Below are 20,691 nucleotides of genomic sequence, written 5' to 3' on the forward strand. Positions count from 1 at the left end.
AACCTCAGTGCAGAACCGGATGCGGAGCTCGATCCCACAACCCTGGGATCACGATTTGAGCCGAAGTCAAGAGTCAGGTGCTCGACTGACTGAGCCACCCAGGCACCCCTAGATTCGTCCACTTAAAACCAAAATTATAGAGTCAATAAAACACATTTGATAAACAAATACCAAATGTCTTTCATTTTTACTTAAAAAAAAAAATTAATTCCTCTTGGTTATCACGCATCCATCTGACAGGGTTTCCAGAGACGTAATTATGCGCCAGGGTCTGATCTGGCCAATGGGGATAAAGATGTAAATAAAATACAACAGATGAAGTCCCCTCCCCACAGGGAAGGGGATCTAAGGACCAGGCGATTGGCTTCTTCTCACGCCCCACTGGGCTCTGAGGAAGCTCCCCTTCGCACGTGGGATAGAGAATCACCTTCTGGACCAGGTGCTGGGTCTTTTAACTCCAGCCTCTTGAGCCCCTTTTTTTTTTTTTTCCTTTTTAAAATAAAGTGAATGACTTTGCCTCAAACGATGGCACGTTTTCCCACCCGGGCTGTGCTTGTAAATAACAGCGAAAAGAAGCGTAGCTGTATTCGTCCCAGACTGCCCAGAGAACAAAGACTTGCCTTCGATTGATTCTCCCTTTGAATTTGTGTTAAAAGACGGTATGTCTTAGATTCTTAAATGTAGTTAATCTAAGTAAAAGTTCCCTGACGAAAGATCATGTGTTCATGCTGAACGAGATGAAACCTGCCACAAGTTCCAAGAATTCACTGGTCCTTAGAGCTAACAGCATTGACTGCTATCAATAAGCAAAAGAAAACTGCAGAACTATTTAAATTCAAAGTACGGTGAATGTTTATCAATGTAACAAAACTTTAATTAAATATTCAATAGGAAATTCCCTTTTAAAAAAACCCCAAGAAACTAAACAGATGCCTTGCCCTGCATTTTCAAATGCTGACAAACGGGAGACGCCCCAGGCCATTTGCATTTCCCCACAAACGCCCTTTAAGCTGGTGGGAACAAGGCTCTCCTTCATAGGTGCAGGGCTGCCCCCAGTGGCGCGGGGCACGGGGGCCTGCCAGGCCTGCCTTCTCACAAGACCACACTCAGGGCTGCAAAGCCTACACAAGCGAGCCAAATACCCACACTGTACACAGTTTATTATTAATAATAAAACCTGACCACCCAAATCCACAAATTGAAAACCACCAGGGCTGCTGTGAGTGACGAGCGAGGAGGAGGGAAGCAGAGAACATTCCAACGCTCCAGTTGTGGGGGTCGGGGGGGGGGCGGATTTAGGAGGTAGAGAAGAAATTGTTTTTGACTTGTAAACAGATCTAAAATGTTTTCCGAAGGCAAATCTTTTCGCATTTTGTGAGGCTTAAGATGTTATTTTTATTGGAAGCTTCTGGTAAACTACTAGGAACCAATTGAGCTGCTTTTTAGCAAAATCTGAAAACCTGGATTTGTGGGTTCGTTGTGGCATACATCAACTAGCCGATGCTTACAGTTTTAACGTCCATCCTTTGATGAACAACAATTACCCTCCTCGAAAGCAAAATGTAAGTCGGATGTACCACTGAGGCCAAAGCAAAGCCTGAGAGAGGAGAAAGGAGCAGGCCCCAAGGCAGAGGCCACTGTGTGCGTGCGGCCCCACCAAGCACACCTGGGCCCCCAGGAGAAGGGCTCCTATATGCGCCAGGTGCCGTCATGTACAGGGCGGCTCTCCCGCATAGAAGGCGGCCCCCAACGACAGGCCATGGAGCCCCTACGACAGATCCCTAACACACAGCAAGCGGACTCACCTAGACTCACGGCCCAACCCCAGCTGCAATGAGAATCATCCAGGGAGTTCCAGAAATGTCAGTGCTGATGCCCACCCTCCCCTCCAGACCAGTGCATCAGGACATCTGGGGCATTTTCCTGACCTCACATGCCACACCACTCAAAGGTGGTCATGCCCTGGCCACACCTCAGCCAGGAGGGACCCTGGACACAAAGGAGTCCACACACACAATACAGGCAGTGGTTGGGCTGGTGCGGAGGTGGGAACGGAGGATGGTGTCATTGAGCCAGCGGGCTGGGCAGTGACCCGTGAGCGTGGCCGCCTCGCCTGCCCCATCAGCCCACCGCAGATACGAGTCTGCCCTCAAAGACCGAGGGCATATGTTGCCGACCCAAATCTGCAATTTATCTTCTCCTGACGGCTTCCTGTCCTCATGCCCGGAGTCTCCATCATGGGCCATCGCGGACCCCATAAGCCATCGTCTTACCCGAATGGTGTGATGTAATGAGGTGTACCATTCAGCTTTGGGAATTACCTTAAAATACTGGTACAAAAATCAGATCTCACATGTAGTAAAAACTCTTCTGACATGCTTTCTACATCAAAACTCAACCAGACCATTATAATAAAAACACGTTAAAGTATATGATTTCAGAAGCAAAATACGCCGTTAGTAACTTACGATCATAAAAGTTGTTACTTTTGTGTATAAAACCAGTTACTAAGAACTTAAAAATAGTTAAGTGGAGAGACAAACTGAACACAAAAGTGATACACTAGCTGCATATTTTAGGAAAAAACCAACAGCCTTTTGGAAAGAGAATATTTTTAAAAATGTATATAGAACACAGGTGGGAACGTGTCCTGAACCAGTGTAGAGAAGACTGATCAGGCCGCCGGAGCAGCGGGAGCCTGTGCTGTTTAAAAGGCGCCATGAGGCAGAGCAGACAGAGCAGATAGGACGGCATGTGGGACACACCACACCAAGGGAGAGCTCGGTGCGGGGATGTCAAGGGAACTATCCAAGTCGAGGAAAAGGGCGAGAACCCACCACAAAAATGAGAAAGACACTTGAACAGGCACTTCTCCCAGGAAAGGAATATACCCCTCTGACAGGAGACATGAAAACGCACCGAGTCTCACCGGTGATCAGACAGTGAGGCTGAAGCCACAGGGGCGACCGCTCGCAGCCAGACTCAGAGTGCTGATGGCAACCAGGGTTGGTGGGGAAGCAGACACGGGAGCTTCCCTACAAGGCTGGAGGAGGCCAGGCCTCACGCAGGAAAGGGGGGGCACGTGCATACCTCACATTTACCTGTCTGCACCAGGAAACGTGCCCAGGGACATACGTGCCAGCACTGTCTCTAACAGTGTGGGTCAGCAAACACCCAGATACCTACCAACCACAGGCTGGATGAATGTGGTGGGACGCCTGTGAGTGGGGCACAGGCAGCAGCCTGAATCAGTGATCTCCCGCCACACAGGACAGCAAGGACGGACTCCACGAGTGTGATGGTGAGTGACAGAAGCAAAACACGAAATCCTGCGTATTCATGAAGCCACTGACATCAACTTCAAAAGCAGGCAAACCTGCCCTCCGTGTTAGGTGCCAGGGAGGAGTTACTCTGTGGAGGAGGGAGGGGCCCGGATGTGGTTCCCGTCCTGATCCAGATGCTTTGCTGGGAGGTGAGCCTGGGAACAGGGTGTGTGCCTTTTGTATGTATATCACACCCCAGGACAAAAGATCCTTAAATAATTTCAAATAAGAGACTTCACAAGAATCTTTTGATGCGTCTTGTGCTGTCGTGCGTAGGTAGATTAAAGTCCACATGACGGACTGTTATGATGGTTTGTCTGGATGACTGACCATTTTCAGTAGCTGAAGACACTGGTTTTGTGAGGTTTATGTGTGTTCCTGAAGTGTGTGAAGACTAGTATTTTTACCCACGAGCACTGGAAGAGTCAATCACCCTAGAGTCACCACACCAAAACCCGATACAGGAGACAAATGCACACCTTGACTACATCATCACCAGGGAGCAAACAGGCTCGACTCGGCACGGATGTCTCGGGCGGACACAAACCGAGCCTGCGAATATGTCACCCACCGACTCTGCCTTCTAGGTCCCGGGCGCGTCACTGGAAGCAAGTTGCCCAAAGAAAGGGGCACGGACGCACGTGAGGGTTGTGCCCCTTCAGCCACAGTCCCGTGTGTGGGACCCACGAGGCCTCCCAAACACGGGTCCCTCACCGCGCCCGCCGGACGTGCTTTCCGCCCTCCGTCTGGCAGGCAGCGGTGGGCCGTGGCTCCTCCCCAAGGGACACGAGGGAAGTCCCCCTAATCTCCCAAAGGGGACCAGCACACGGAATCACCCCCTGGCTAGGATCGAGCCTGGGCCCCTCCTAGGAGGCAACCCCGGTCCTCTGACATGCAAGCACAGGGGCGAACGTTAGGGCCCCGAGAGCACGTGTCGGCACCCGCGTCCCCGCTCGGCCCCCGGCGTAGCCCACAAGCCAGGCCTGGCTCTGAGGCGCTCCCACAATGCCCGTGAGAGGAAAGAACTTTGAAACATTTAGGACGGAACCGAACTCACAGGGGAGAGCCGCTCCCCACCTGCCCAGTGCGCTTCAGGACGCTCTCGGCGACCCGGACGAGGTGCTGAGGCAAGGACGCGGACGACACCGGCTCCTGCTTGGGCCCTGCCGCCAGGCCCGGGAGCGCGGCAGCCACGGGAAGGGCCGTGTCGGGGAGGCCCCGGCGCCCGCCCGGCATCCCCGCCCCCCCCCCCCCCCCCCCCCCCCCCCCCCCCCCCGCACACTCACTCTCTTTGCCTTTCTCCTTGTTCTTGAGCTGCTGCAGCTTCTGCTCCCGGTGCTGCTTCTCCAGCTCCTGCTCCTGGCGGTGCCTCTCCAGCTTCCGCTGGTGCTCCAGAAGCTCCTGCTGGTGCTTCATGGCCAGCAGCTCCTGCTGTTGCTGCGAGCGGGGAAGGAGGAGACAAAGACGGTCAGAGCCTCGCTCCCAGACGGGACAAGACACACACACACACACACACACACACGAAGACCAGCCAAGGCCACAGGTCTCCGCACCGTGTCTCCCGGAGCCAGGCTGTCCTCTGCACGGCCAGCACCCCTAACCGGGGGGGCCTTGGCTCGGCCCGGTCCACACAGCAAGCGTGGCTGCCGGAAGCCCCGGATGCCGGCTGACTTTCTACGTGTTAGAAATGATGAAAATAAACGCCCCTGAGCTGCCGGGAGGAAAGAGGAGGCTTGGGTGATGTCGCAAGCCGGGAACGGTGCTTTGAGAATGGTACAGCGGAGGGCGACGCGGAACGGCCCCCCTGGCAGACCGCTGGCACCTCCTCGAGTCAGGTGCGCGTCTGCCCAGACCCCGGCCGGCAGGTCCCGGGCTAGCCCGAGCCCCAGAGACACGTCCGCGCCAGGCCTGTGCGACTAGCGCTCGGCGGCCTGCTCCCAACGTCCGGGCTGGACACGCTCCGACGGCCCTCAGAGCCCAACGCGTGGGCCAACTGTGCGCACCCGTCGCTGGAGATCCACCCGGCGAGGAGGCAGAATGAGGCAGCGATCCATGAGAAACACAGATGGGCCAGAACAAGCCTCACGAGTGTGCAGGTGCCGACGGGCTCGTGGGGAAAGGGTCGGCCCTCAGATTCCACGGATGTGAGGCGGTGGCGGGGGACGCCCCGGGACACGGCGGCAAAGCCCAGGGTTGCGTCCGCGCTAGGCCTGAATCGCTTCGAGTACGCGCCCTCTTTTCTTGTCATCGTCCCTCCTGTTTCTGTGGCCCCTCCTGGGCGGGTGGCCATCCTGCTCTGGTGTGGGACAGGGGTGGGGGAAGCCCCGGAACTTTCTAGCAAGGAAATCTGGCACAAGTGTCCACCTCTGAGCCATCAAATGTCTTTCCCACAGAGGCCGCAGGGAACGGGGAGCAGTGCCACCACTAGGGCCCTCGACTGGCTTCCCGGGCCCCGTTCCCACCATGCTGTCGCCAGAGTAGGGAAATCACCCGGTTTCTGTCACCAACTAGAGCACGTAAATTAAGAAATTAAGAGAACGGGATTTCAGGTTGCTTAGAGCCCTTCTCTATAAAGACGCGAGATGTCACCCGTCACGTCTGTGACTCTTCCGAGGTGCAAATCACGTCATACAAAAACGTTAAAGAAGAAGAACAGCGGTTACAGACATTCGTAAAATGGAAGTCCACGCTCCCTCTCTGAGGAAAGCCTGCAGCCCAGGAGGGGCAGTGCCGTGCCGGCCAATGACGAGGACGTTCCGCGGAGCCTCGGAAGCAGCTGGCAACAGTGCACGAGGACAGGAACCGGCCACCGGCGGGTATGTGGGGAACGTGCGTGCAGAAGCAGGTGCAGGATGCCAGGCCCGTGTGCGCGGCCCAAGGGCCAAGGTGCCGGGCCACACCTTCCCACACGGCTGGCCCCGTGCCAGCCTCCGTGAGACACACCCCACGGCGGCCCTGCCCGGGGAGGCGGCCTGATGGCAGAGCCCCACGGGACTGAGCCAGGGCGCGGCTCGCCAGAGAGTCACACACACACACACGGCCTCCAGCGATCAGGTGGCATTTCTCACCGCAGGGGACCCACAGCCCCGGTCCACAGTGGCCAGCTCCTACCTTCCACAGTGGGGAGGGGGACCCCTTTGCAGCCAGGGGCACCGGGGTGGACCAGCAGAGGGAGGTGTGAGGTGTGGCCAGGCCTCGAACCGGGAGGGCGGAGGAGGGGCGGGGCGTCCAGACCCCACGGGGCGCACACCTCCCTGCTCCTCCTGGGACTCACGCAGGCCCGGTGTGAGGTGGAAGGGAACTGACGCGGCAGCTGGGAGGGGAGGGCCACGTGGAAGGGGCCACGAGGAAGGGGCCCTGCTCGGTGCCCACCGGTGGGGCCCACGGACACCGACGGGCACCTTGCAGAGCCTCCCTGTGGAAAAAGTTACATTCCAACCATCTTCCGTGGAGACGGCGAAACTATCAGAAATAAGCACCTTCCCAGCCCTTGCTGCCAGGGGACTTCTGGGGGGGGGGGCACCAGCTGGGCGGTCAGGGGACAGTGCGGAGCACAGACGCCCGGCCTCGGACCCGATCCCCCGCCCCCCTCCACGCTCCTCCACACGCCCCAGGAAGGTCTTTCCGCTGGTGTAGCGCCTGCTGACCCATTCGGATTCGGATGCGGATTCGAGAACCTGCGCGAGGGCCGCACGGCTGCGGGCACAGGGGAACGCCCTCCCGGGGCCGCAGCCGTGCGCCTCCCGTGTGTCCGCAAGTAAGCAGCCCGCAGCCCGCAGCCCGCAGCCCGGGGGGCGTCCTGGTGCCGCTCAGGCCGGGAAACCAGCGCGGTGGCCTGGTGAGCGGCGGATCTTAGAATCTAGGGGGCCCCCTCTCCGGGTATCACCCCCGCCCTCAAGCTGCCCTCGTCAGCCCTGGGTTCCCTTTCAACTGCTCCGTGTTCCTTTGATGCGTAAATGAGGAAGGGGCAGAAAGTCACTTAATATAGTCTCAAAATATTGACTTTGCAGCCGGAACCCAGAAGGAGAGCGAGATCTTTCAACTGTCGTTACAAAAAGACGGAAACAGCCGCACACAGTGGTGATTAAAATTCACAGGGAGACCAAACTCCCAGGAAGCAACACTGCCCTGGGGTTTTCAGGAGGAGCCATTAACAGACACGCGCTGGGTTCCCTACGAATGCCCCCCCCCCCCCCCCCGCAACACTGCAGGGTCTCAGTCCCGCTTGTGTCCCGTCTACGGGTGTTCATTCTGCGTCCCGGGTCAGGCAGAAGGCAGTGACCCGTGTGCCAGAGCCCCTCCAAAAAAGGCGCCGAGAACGAACCAGGCTGGGACACTCCCCCCCCCCCCCCCCCCCCCCCCAGTGTCACCACACAGTTCAGGCTTGCCTCCGGAGTTCGGGACGGAGTGACCCTCTGTGCTCCCAGCTTCTGGAAAATGAGGACCGTGGACAAGGCGCGGGACACCTGCTTCGCTTTCCCGAGCTGGCTCGCCGCTCTGCGCAGACGGGGCTCCCCGTGCCGCGCGGCCGCTCTGTGCCTGCCCGCGGTCAGGCCCTGACGGGAGGCTGCGAGCCGTCCCTCCCTGGGGAAGAACAACGGTGCAGGAGGAAGGCGGCTTATGGCTGTGAAAAATAGGACTTGGAAAAATGCCGAGTTTTATGTCACGTAAAATCCACACACGTATTTGCCACTGGTACCTCACCAGCATACGTTAAGGTCAGACTACGGGCGGAGGAGAAGTGTGGAGACGGTGGGGGCTTTTTTTGTTTTTTGCTTTTTTTGTAGATTGAAACTCTTCTGAGCAATTTAAAGATTAATTTTTCTAAGGGAAAAACCCCGATAATAACAGATACCATTACTCCAACCAGAGTTTAACACCGAATTTACGCGTGAGCCAACACCGAGTGCGGGGTAAGACACTAGATCTCTAGGGTTCAGTTTTCTTCGACTCTGATGTTGGAGTTCAATTACCAACGTTGAAGTGGAAACCCAGGCCAGGCACTCAAGCACCATCCCTGCCGAGGGGCGAGCGCTCCCCAGGCCCCAACGAGCGAGCTCCCGACACGCTCAGAGCGCCTATCTCCAGGCCAGGTCACACGCTGCAGCAGCCAGGCTCGATGGAACCACATCATACCCCCTCCTGTCATTAACATGGGGATTGCTCACAGTGCGGGTCAAACCCCAATCTCTCGGGCCCCGGGTTCTGCAAAGTACTTAATGCCGAGGCCGCGCCGTCTAAGCAGCCAAGTTCCCTGGGGCCTGAAGTGCCCTGTGCTGCAGGTGCTTCCCACAGAAGGTGGGGCAGGTCCGGGCTTTCCACACATAGGCGAGACCCAAGGGCCACTCGTGCACCAGCGTGGGCCACAGTCTCCAGGACCACAGCTCACCCAGGAACCCCCACACACCAGGACCCCCAGAGGGGCTGGGGGCCCCAAGAACGAACAGTGGGCTTCTTTTTGAGGTCGAGGATAGCCTCCTGATTAAAAAAAAATTTTTAATGTTTATTTATTTTTGAGGGAGACAGAGACAGAACGCAAGTGGGTTAGGGGCAGAGAGAGAGGGACACACAGAAGCAGAAGCAGGCTCCAGGCTCTGAGCTGTCAGCACAGAGCCCGGCGCGGGGCTCGAACTCTCGAGATGTGAGATCAGGACCTGAGCTGAAGTCGGATGCTCAACCGACTGAGCCCCCCAGGCGCCCCTAGCCTCCTGATTTTAAACGTACTGTAGACTCAGGCAGCAAATGTGAAAATTAAAACAGTAAGGAAACTGCCCCAACCCTCCCTCTCAGAAGACACGGACTGGATGTCCCGGGAGTCCTTCAGGCCAATCACACGGCGAAATCCCGGCTTCAAACAAAAACCAACCAACCAGCCAACCAACCAGGAGCATCCTCCCATCTCCCTGAAGCTAACTGGCCTCAACAGAAGTATTCTTAAGTTGGACTTTTATTAGCCACTAAAGGTCCAACGTGCTTTGTGCAAGGCGGCCCCCATCAGTATGCCAGGCCCGCGGCGAAGGGTGGGGGGGCACATGCGGGGACCCGCCAGCCAGCCTCAGCCCCGTGTCTGCTCCCGGGGCTCTTTTCACGGCGCTCAGCACGACCCCGAGCACAGGTGACAGTTGCCTCCCCTTCTGTTTCTCTTCCTCCTTTGCCGGTGGCCCAGGCTGGTGATGTGCCCCAAACACAGGACAACCAGGCCAGCAGGAGAGGAAGGAAGAGGGACCAGGTTCCACGCACGGACGGCTGGTGCCCGGGGCCGGGACTCAGGTGGGCACGTCCACACCGAGCACACGAGGCTGGCCTGGGCCTGCTCTTCGCCCTGAGCGAGTCCCTTGGAACTTCCTCAGGGACAGATGCTTTCAAAAGGGGACAGGGAGGGTGCAGGCCCGCGGGCGCCTCTCCCCAGCGCCCCCCGCAGGAAGCCTGCCTGTCCCCACGGCCTGGTACCCGCCAGCACTTAACAGGAGGACAGACAGACGGACACGAGTAACTGCCTTTGCCACCTACTTCCCAGTATAACTTAGAACAGGCTAAACTGAAAACAAAACACAGACCTTAAATGCTTCTTCAACACTGTAAAAGCCTGGTGTGCTCAGTGCCACAGAAGGGCCCAGTGTGAAAAGCCAGGCTGCAAGGCCCAGGCCCATTTCCATCTAGAACCAGAACTGGGCCCGGTATGAAATGCCAGGCCGCAAGGCCGTTTCCACGTGGAAGCAGGGCCGGGCCCGGGGCATGCTGTGTCGACTCTTCGAGATGCTCCGGGGCCTTCTCAGGCATCATCCCTGGGGCGGGCACAGGGCAGGCCCCGTGACCCTCACCCGCAGAACGCAACGTGTGACCGAGAGCAAGAGAAAGAGTGTGTCCCCTCCCACCTCGGGGTCTGGGGGCTGACCTCCAGGAACACATCCTGTTCGGCCGTGGGTCTGAGTGAGCATCTGGGGCCAAAGTGTCGTTCCCCACGGCGTCCTCACAAAATGGGGCCATTTCCAGCTTTAGCTCACTGGGTTTCCCGGTTCCAATCAAAAGGGCGCGTTCCGTAAGTTCAAAACCATTCTTCCCTCTTGCCTTGTGGCACAACCAGCAGTGGTCAAAAGCACCCACGAGGGTACCACCGCCCTCCAGTACCACGAGGAGGGTCTGCCTCAGACACCCGGCGCCAGGGCACAGCGGGCCCCCCAGAGGCTGCGCACCGAGGCCGAGGGGAGCAGGGGGCGGTGAGGGCAGGGCCAGTTGAGCCCGGCGGCCCGCACCCCTTCCGCCCTTGCCCATCACATCTCTGCTGCTGGAACTCTGGGCTCTTCATCAAGGCTTGACCTCAGAAGCTGCCTCACAGTGAGGCCTACGTCTTACCCCACCGGAGGCGACCCTGGCTCCTTCCTGTCCAGGGCTTCTGCCCGAGACACTTCCCGTGAGGGCTCTGGGCTGCATAGAGGTCAGACTGTGTCTGCCCCCCGGCCCCTCGGCTGCTGCAGGCCCACCATCCTGGGCAGGAGAGCGAGCCTGGGGGAGTCGCAGACCGGATCACGTTGAGGAGGGAGAGCCCGGACAGGGGAGGGGGGAGGGTGCACACAAGCCCCTTGCGCACAGCGCGGGAGCCTCTTTTCTCTCTCTGTAGGACAGAAACTCCTACAGCTGCCTCCGGGAGTGCACAGCAGGTTCCGCCCTTCTACAAACCCAGGTAGCTACCCTCTAGAAGGCACGATCACAGGGGCTGCTGTGTAAAGCGCGATGGTCTCATGTGCCACAAACGCCCGGCAGCAAAGGAAAAGCAGGGGCGTCGCCAGGAGCCCTCGGAGCAGCAGGTCAGGCAAGGCCGCCCGTTTGCCCATAATGACCGCCTAGAAGCCAGAGCGGCCGCCTCACAAGCGGTTCCTTCCGTAAACACGCTACCCAGGTGCAGACAGGTGCGGGGATGACGCAGGACTTTGGCCAGCAGGCAGGGTGAGCTTTCCTAGGAACCGGCCTGCAACAACCCGGAGTGTCCTACTGGCTCGTTAGCGGCTGCCTCAGGTGACCTGGAAGCCCCGGCCTGGGGCAGCCACCGGGACAGGTAATAATAAGAGTAAACATCAGGGCTGGGCTGCGAGGGCCAGAAAGCCAGGCTTCCTTTCCATCTTATCCCTCTGCCTGCAAGGCGCGGACTCACACTGTCAGCTGAATGGCTCTAGAACTCTCTCCTACCCGTGCAAACAGCACAGATCACACCGACAGATTTTACATCTCCACACGTGCACGCGCACACACACACACGCACGCACGCACACACACACACACACACACACACAGTTCAGCCTTGCTAGGAAAAAAGCGCATGCGTGGGGATAATTTTTATTTTTCACCTGCTAGACTAGAAATACCCTTTGAGGCCAGGAAGCGAGAGGCCTCTGCACCTTTGCAGGGAGCACAGGTACCCCCTCCTTCTGAAAAGTTTGCGCTAGGTCACTCGGCTTTTGCGAAAGACCTCCGTTAGGGCCTGTTTTCAAAGAAACGTGAAGAAGATTTTCACTTTCTTGAAACAAGGAGAAGGGAGCAGATACGTGAAAAGAATTGGTTCTGCTGCGAGCCGGTCCAGGGGCAGCACACACACCGGGGCGGCAGGAGGGGCTCCGCGGAGCCCTGCCCGGGAACCGCCCTCCGTCTCCCCGCCCCGCCGCCAGAGCTCTGAACCTTGTCTGCGAGCACCTGGACTTGATCTCGATTGATTTTGTGCATCCGCTAGCAACACGTGTCCTAAGTATCAGAAGAGCCTAAGAGGCGATGTTCTCGATGTGGACGCACTCAGAAAGGCTTTCGTATGAGTTAGCGGTGATTGCTTCTTTGCGTTATGCCACTTTGGCTTGCGAAAGTCTTCCTGATATAGGTATGTACTGGGGACCAGCGTACTCCAGGTATGTGCTGGGGGGGGGCAATCCTACACTGGGGGCCTCCCACACCTGCCCCTGCTGATACTCACTAGACCCTCTAAACACACAGGTTTATATGCTCCCTCTTCATACCCTTCCCAGAGGCATTGAGGCCAAAATGCAAGAGGGAAGCTTCCAGAAGCATGGAGTGCCACTAGCAGCTGCCACAAGCTGGCCCTGGGTTCCCTTGAACTGACATCACTTGGAAAGGAGAAAAATGACCCCAGCCTGGATAGAGGGGTCCCCAGCCAACACCTCCTTCAGTCCGTTAACCCGGCACTCCTCGGGGATGTGGGGATCCCCCGCAGTGGCAGTCTGTTAGGGGTCTGGTCCAGTTTGCTGCCCCAGTTCGGTCTGTCTTTCTTATCGGAAACACAACAGAATGACCGGTGGTTAAGTCGGAAGTCAGCAACTTCTGGGTTCATATTTAACTCTCGGTTTACCTATCAAGATCAGTCCCCAAAGGTGCGTACTCTTAGAAAAGCCCAGGGATGGACCGTGGCTCGGTCTCCGGAACGCTTGCAAACGTTAGCAAACCGAACAGAGTTCATCTTATTTTCCCACCCTAACGGTATTATCCGGCATGCGGTACAGAACATTCTTACAAGTACACGGCGGGCTTGACTTTTATCCGCTCGAGTACTTATGTACACACATGTTAAGTCAGCAACGTAAAGAAGACACCACGGTCTGAGTTTGGGGGACCCCCAGTGCCAGTGTGGGGCTGGCCACGGGAAGAGACAGTGGCAGTGGTGGTCCGCACTTGTGCCCAGGTGTGAGCACATCAGGGGTGCAGATGCAGGGGTCTGGACACAGCCACATGGCAGCGACCTCGCCTGCCGGACCGCCCTGCCTATTTTAGCTACTCTGCTAGCAGCACACAACTCTGAGCGCCCGGGCCCTTGAACTCTACCGTTAAACCCACGCAGAGAATAGCTGCTCCGGACAAACACTGCATGACGTTATCACAGGAGGTACCAGGAGAGTCCGGTTCACGGAGCAGAAGGGTGGCCCCCGGGCTAGGGGAGGGCACGGGGAGTCGGTGTTTCATGGGGACGGCGTTTCTGTGTGGGGAGATGAGAACGTCCTGGGAACGGGCGGTGCTCACGGTCGCACGACCACGTGATTGTGCTTAAGGCCACTGAGTGGCAAAACAAACACAGATAAAACTGTAAATTTTGTGCTCTTGTGTATCTTCCCGAAATACGAAATACAAAAGTGAGTCGGGTTTAGTGGTCCCTCTAAGAGTTCAACGGAGGGCTACACGTGACTCGGCAAGCCCGACCCCAGGTACCCACCCCAGAGAGGTGAGCGCAGATGCTCAAAGAGCAACGCCACGCACGGCCACCGAAGAGGTGGAAACAGCCCAGGCGTAGATCAGCTGATGAACAGACAAAACACAAGGGAATATCGCGCAGCCTGAAAAAGGAAGGAAGCTCTAACACAGCTGCACCGTGGATGAGACCTGAGAGTCTTACGCTGAGTGAAGGGGCCACGTAGCGCGTGACGACCCGTACGCGGCATATCCCGAGCGGGCAAACTCTGACGGACAGAAAGCAGATCGGTCTGCCGGGGCTGTGGCCAGGGGAGACGGGGAGTACCTGCTTCAGGGCTTCTTTTTGGAGCGACAAAAATATTTTGGAACTAGATCGTGGCCAAGGTTGTACGGTATTGTAAATGTATAAATTATACACTTTAAAATGGCCAATGATAACCTAGGATATGTGAATTTTAACCCCATAAAAAGAATGAGGAAGAAACTAAGTATTTTCTATTAAAGCAAAGGAAAAAAGCGGGGCGCCTCAGTGGCTCAGTCGGTTAAGTGCCCGACTTCGGCTCAGGTCATGTTCTCACGGCTCGGGAGTTCGAGCCCCATGTTGGGCTCTGTGCCGCCAGCTCGGAGCCTGGAGTCTGCTTCGGATTCTGTGTCTCCCTCTCTCGGCCCCTCCCCGCTCATGCTTTGTGTCTCTCTGTCTCTCAATATTAATAAACATGTAAAAAGTTTTAAAGAAAATAAAGACAAGGAAAAACGCGAACAGACACTCGCCACGAGGAAGTGTCCCTCTCCCCGCTGGCTCTGCCAGGTGAGCGCGTGGCCGCTGCCTGCCCCGCCCTCAGACGTGCTCGCGGCCGCTCAGCAGAAGCGGGGCGGTTACCGCAGACGCAGCACAGGAAGGCTGGGTGACCCCAGGCAGAGCCTCGGTTCTGGATCGCGCGCTCCATCCTGCCTGACACCCTGAACTGGCAGAGGCGGTGGAAAAGCCCCTCTGTAACGGAGATGACCAAGATCCTCATTAGGAAACTATAAAATAGCTCAAAAGACGATTTAATCCAACAACAGAAAAAGGCCAGGGTCTCTCCACACAGGATCCAGGGAAGACCTCTGCCCTTAGAGCGCCCGCCACCTGCTCACGGAGCCAGCCAGTGGGGGTGCCTGACTCAACAGCACAGGGCAAGTGGTGACATGGCCCGGAGACGGAGCCCCAGAGCAATCCCGAAGGAGACCGCGGCATGGAGGAGGAGGGTCCCGCCTTCCCTGCTGCTCCCGCAAGCCACGAGCCCAGGACCCCCACCGTGTGCTGCCATGGAGTGGGTCAGGTCGCTACGTGATCACGGAAGTTTTAGTCAACGCAGCTCAAGAAAAAAAGGAAAAGACAAGTATTATTTGCGGACGACGTTATCGTCTACCGGGGAGCACATGAGATAACCCATTACACATTTACAAGGACTGACGAGAAAACTGAACGCACTTCGGGAAATTCGGAGCTTCTCTACGCACTGACGGTAAGTAGCCAGGCAGTAAATAAAGGGAAGCAACACACTCCGTTCTGATAACACAATCTATAAAATACCCCCAATAAATACAGAACCTGTAAGCCTTGCACGAGAAAAAACAAAACAAGGCTTTCCGCCAGGACAGAAGAAGCCTCACATCATCAGAGGGTGACGTGCACTCCTGGGTTAGGAATTCAACGCTGGGGACTTACTACAGACGTCCTGCTAATTTACTGGCCCGCTGCACCTTCAAAGCAGGTCTCCAGGGGAGACCCCGTGAGAAAAGGCGCTGAATCCACGTGCAGAACAAACGTGTGGACCAGGAGGGTGGCGGATGGCGCCACGCAAGCCTCCCGGTGAGAGCTGTGTCGGTCGGGTCGGCACGGGGCGGGGGGGGGGGGGGAGGCTCGGAGGCGGTCTGGCAAACAAACACACGCTTGTCATCGGGGAGAGGCGCCAGTTCAACGGTTCAGAGAAACGCCTGGTTCACGAAGAAGGACAGCCAAATGACAACAGATGAGGGACACTGAAACAACGCCCTTAATTTACGAAGGGTACCATACACCAAAAAGAAAGCACGGCTAGTACGGAACAACGAAACGAGTTAATAAACATATAGCGATACGGTTACCCCCCATCGAGGAAGCGGACAGGATGTGAGACAGAATGGAATCGTACCGTGAACAAGTACAGCCCAGCGCATCACGCTGCCGGGGGTCCGTCGTGCCCGCCGCCCCGCCGGGAGGCAGAGTCACCGCGTGGCCCGGCCTCCCCGTGGGTGGGAGAGAGGCCGGGCAGGAGTGAGGGTGCCAACAGACACCGAGCACGGGCACCACCCTCCAGGACGGGCCAGTAAACGCTCCCTGTCCTGGTTCACGCTGCTTTAATATTTTGCCGATCGAAGAATCGTGTGGGTGTGGGTGCGAAAGACCCAGACAGACGGACGGACCCACATTCACTCAGGACTGGAACAGGTTTGGAACAGGAAGAACTCGGCAATAGGTAACGAGAAGTAGAGGCAGGTACTTACCTTGGGTCGGCAATAGCACTTCTGTTCTGTCTAGACGGAGGCATGAGGCACGCACAAGGAGGCGAAAACAGGAGAAGCTGGAAACGACGTCCGCGTCCCAGTCTTCAACTGTTTGGGGTACTTAAATTCATTATGGCTCATTGTAATGCCACAATAAACCATGGCGATCATGTTTCTCAGGGAGGTGCCACGCTAAAGAGCATGGTGACAGCACAGTAAATGGAAAGCGCGGGCCAGAGCGCGATCCCAATCCCGTGAAACTACAGACACGCCCGCGACTTACAGAAGATGACGGGGACACGCTTCAGGTGGGACAGCTCTCCCAGCTCGCGGCGCTGGAGTAACATTTTCCTCTTTGTAATCTCCAGTCAATCGATGATTAACATCAGCGACTTACACGACCCGAGAGAGAGACTTTTTACGTGGAAACTTTCCCTGTGAAAACGGCGGCGTCCGCACGCGAACACAGGCCCCCGCTTCTCTCCCACACACGGGCACAGGGGCCCCGGGGCGCAGGCCCTCCTCTCCTCCCAGGGACGCTTGGGCCCCGGGGCCAGTCGGCGGCTGCTCCTGGGGCACAGAGGGTTGTCCGCTCGGTGGGCCACACAGGAGGGTCTACGGGGACGTGTCCCCAACACAGCAGACGGTGACCGCCACCGGGGAACCGAGACGGTGGCCCCGGTACCGGTGTCAACCCCGCCCCATTCGTGCTCACAGCGTTTCCATCAGTGAGGCTGAAGGCCAGGCTCCCGATACAAAAAAGCGTCTGTGCAAAACATGGGGAAAAAATACGTTTATAAAAATACCACTGCCCACGGATGGCGGTGAAGAGACCCACGCCGAATATGGAACCACGGCCAACACAGGGAGGCCCACAGCCCTGTCCACTTCTCCTCTTCTCGGTGCTCCTGACTCAGGGAGTTCGGCGCCCTCTGAACGGGACAGGGTCTCCTGGAGAAGATCATGGCATTTCTGGCCCCTATTCGTTGCATGCCCCCAACATCCGTTCCCTGGGGTAGATTTCCAGGTGAATCCTCACTTTGGCCTCAAGACTTGCCCTGGCCAGCAGGCGACGGCATCTTGGACTCCGGCAGAGGCTTAAAACACGCCGTCTTCTTGTGAGCTCGGAACGCTGAGACCAGCAAATGATCCGCTAACGTCCTGCCAACCGCCAGGCCACAGAGTGAGGCCATTCCAGGTCAGCCGGCCACCAGCCGGCCAGAGCCGGTCACAGAAGCATGAGAGCAAGCCCACACCTGCAGCACCCCCCCAACGCCGCTCTGCAAACCGGACAGAGGCTGTGCCAAGCGCCGGACTTGGGTGGTTTGCTACGGGGCGAAAGCAAAGACACCCCACGACACGGTCTTTGCAGCCCCTCTGAAATGGCGGCCGTCGCCCCTCGAGCACGAAGGGCCTTGCACCAGCTTAGACGATGCAACCGTTGTCCTTTCTGCATAAAATGAGTATTTCCATCGTCGGTCCTGAGCTAAAGATGTGCCCAATTCAGACCGCAGACACCTTCAGACGTGGAAATCGTGTGCCCGCTTTGTTAACACTTAAAACCAGGGTCGGGCTCCGTGAGTGTGATCACCAGCGGTCGCCCACAGTGAGAACTCACACGCGTTCACGCTGCAGGACGGGATCTGAATCGGGGTCACGGAAACGAGGCCAACAACGGGAAGGGCGGAAGAGCCAGGAGCTGAGCCCAAGGGCACGTGGTCACTGTGTGGTGTGTATGCAGCCACAGACACAAGAACGGAGACCCGGGAGAGTTCTCGAATCAGAGCGTGGCCTGAGTGCTTGGAGGCGCCCACGGTGGCAGCGTCTGCACGTGCTGAGGGACGGAGGGCAAGAGAGCCACGTCATTTCCGCAAGGGGGACCTCACCACGTGGGATCTTCAATGGAAGGACAGAGCTGGCCGGGGGGAGATGGGGAGCACACCTGACCAGAACCAACCTGAGGCCTGGGAATCCCAGCGGGAGGCGGGGCCGGCCGGCTCTACCGGTTAGCGCGATGCTACTTTTCAACTTGAGGCATCGGAAACGTGTGTTTCTCGGACAAAATTTTTACAAATTAAAGTAACGCAACTAACCCCCAAAGCGGCAGATCTAGACAATGGTCTTTTCATCACATATGCGACCCCGGCTGACGAAATGGTTAAGAATCTTCCAATGGGGCACCTGGGGGGCTCAGTCGGTTGACCGTCTGACTTCCGCTCAGGTCATGATCTCACAATCCGTGAGTTCAAGCCCCTTGTCGGGCTCTGTGCCGACAGCTCGGAGCCTGGAGCCTGCTTCGGATTCCGTCTCCCTCTCTCGCTGCCCCTCCCCTGCTCGTGCTCTGTCTCTCTCCCTCTCAAAAATAAATAAGAATGTTAAAAAAAAAAAAAAAAAAAAGAATCTTCCGGGCGTAAACACTGGCCCCACGGAAGCTCGCTCTCTCCTCTGCCTCGGTTATGCCGCTCACCTGGGACCCTCTTCCGGAGAGAACTCACTGTTCAGGACAGAAGGAGGGGACACGGGACACGGTACCTGAATCAGCCACAACCGGCAAGAAATCGCATCAAGTACAGAGTGCTATGCTGACGGCCGAAACCTCATGAAAGACCTCATTTACCCAAAGTTAGCAATTTAAGTTACATTTTAAACATTATTCCCTTTTTAATTACAAAATCCTATTCAAATTCACTGATGATTTAATGACACTAATTAGATTGTGTGTTGAAGAAATCTGTCTGACAAACTTCACTGCCGAATGTCACCAACAATATGAAGGCTCATGAAGAGAGTTTAAATCATCCAAATAAAAGCCAACTGATGTAATGATTCAATTACAGAGGTTAAACAGCTTTTATGATCTCCATTTTACATAAAAAACTAAAACACATGATTAAAATGCAGAGAACATATAAACTTGAGATTCTCCCTGTGCTTTTGAGAACCGGGCCCAGAGCCACATTTGTGAGAGCCACGTTCGTGGGGGGGGGTGGGGGGCAGGTTTGTGAAAGCCACATCTGTGGGGGGCCACATCTATGGGGGGGGACGACATCTGTGAGAGCCAAGTCTGCGGGGGTCACATATATGGGGGGGGGCTCACATTTGTGAAAGCCCCGTCTGTGAGGAGGGCACATTTATGAGAGCCACATCTATGAAGGCCACATCTATGAGGGGACCACATTTGAACTGCCATGTCTGCGGAGGCCATGTCTGTGAGAGCCACATTTGTGGGGTGGCACATTAGTGACAACCACATCTGTGGGGGCCACATCTATGGGAGGGGGCCCACATTTGTGACAGCCACGTCCATGGGGGCCATGCCTGTGAGAGCCACAGGGAGGCCCACATCTGTGAGAGCCATGTCTATGGGGGGGCACGTTTGTGAAAACCACATTTATGTGGAGGCCACATCCAAGGAGGGTGCACATCTTTTAGAGCCACATCTGTGGGGGGCCACATTTAAAAAAATTTTTTTTAATGTTTATTTTTGAGAGTGTGAAAAATCATAAGCAGGGGAGGGGGAGAGAGAGAGAGAGAGGGAGACACAGGATCCGAAGCAGGCTCTGGGCTCCGAGCTGTCGGCACAGAGCCCGACACGGGGCTCCAACTCACAAGCTGTGAGATCATGACCTGAGCTGAAGTCAGACACTTAACCGACTGAACCACCCAGGAGCCCTGTGGCAATCACATTTTTGAGAGCCACACTATGGAGGTCACATGTATGGGGGGGGGGGCAGAGTGCACATTTGTGACAGGCATGCCTATAGAGGCCACATCTATGAGAGCCACGTCTATGGGGGAGCACATCTGTGAGAACCGCATTTGTGGGGGCCACGTCTATTTGTGAGAGCTACGTCTGTAGGGGGGGCACATCTATGGAGGGGGCCCACGTGTGTGACAGCCACATCTGTAGGGGCCACATCTGTGGGGGACCCACATCTATGAGAGCCGTGTCTTTGGGGGCCACATCTGTATGGGGGACATTTACGAGAGCCACGCCTATAAAGGCCACATCTGTGGGGAGACCACATCTGAACTGCCATGTCTGTGGAGGCCGTGTCTGTGAGAGCCACATCTGTGGGGGCCACATCTATGGGGAGGCACATGTGTGACAGCCACACCTGACATCTGTGGGGGTCACATCGGTGGGGGGGTCCCACATCTACGAGAGCCACATCTATGGGGGGGGTCGTGTCTGTGAGAGCCATGTCTGTGGGGCTCCCGGCACCTCTTAGAGCATCTGGCCCTGTGGGTGAGGAGAGTTCTCAGGGGCACACCTGGCATGTGAAGCAGCCTGATGGCCAGGGGTCCCTGCACCGACTATGTGGCACCGGGGCGGGGCGGTGGTCGGCACAGATTATGTGGCACTGGGGGGGAGGTCCCCGCACAGACTCTGTGGAACCAGGGGGCGTGTCAATGCATAGGTTATGTGGCATGAGGGGGTCCCGCGCAGGCTCTGCGACACCGGGGGTGGGGGTGGGGGGGTCCCGCGCAGGCTCTGCGACACGGGGGGCGGGGGTGGGGGGGTCCCGCGCAGGCTCTGCGACACCGGGGGCGGGGGTGGGGAGGTCCCGCGCAGGCTCTGTGGTAGCTGCTCTGGAGCTCGCGGGCGCCGATGTGAGGACTCAGGAGGGAGACCCCTTCACCTCCAAAGCAGTGA

At 57.0% G+C, this 20,691-nt stretch overlaps 1 protein-coding gene across 7 annotated transcripts in view; it reads right to left on the reverse strand.

Moving 5' to 3' along the window:
* The window catches only part of HDAC4 (histone deacetylase 4), a 294,826-nt gene that overhangs the window by 90,965 nt on the left and 183,170 nt on the right, over window positions 1–20,691 (reverse strand). For all 7 annotated transcript variants that reach the window (XM_023259940.2, XM_045034698.1, XM_023259939.2 and 4 more), the window contains one exon: window positions 4,610–4,760. In XM_023259940.2, coding sequence (XP_023115708.1) covers window positions 4,610–4,760 — 151 coding nt within the window. The remainder of the gene's footprint in view (window positions 1–4,609; window positions 4,761–20,691) is intronic.

Source organism: Felis catus, chromosome C1, assembly GCF_018350175.1.
Source record: "Felis catus isolate Fca126 chromosome C1, F.catus_Fca126_mat1.0, whole genome shotgun sequence".
NCBI lineage: Eukaryota > Metazoa > Chordata > Mammalia > Carnivora > Felidae > Felis > Felis catus.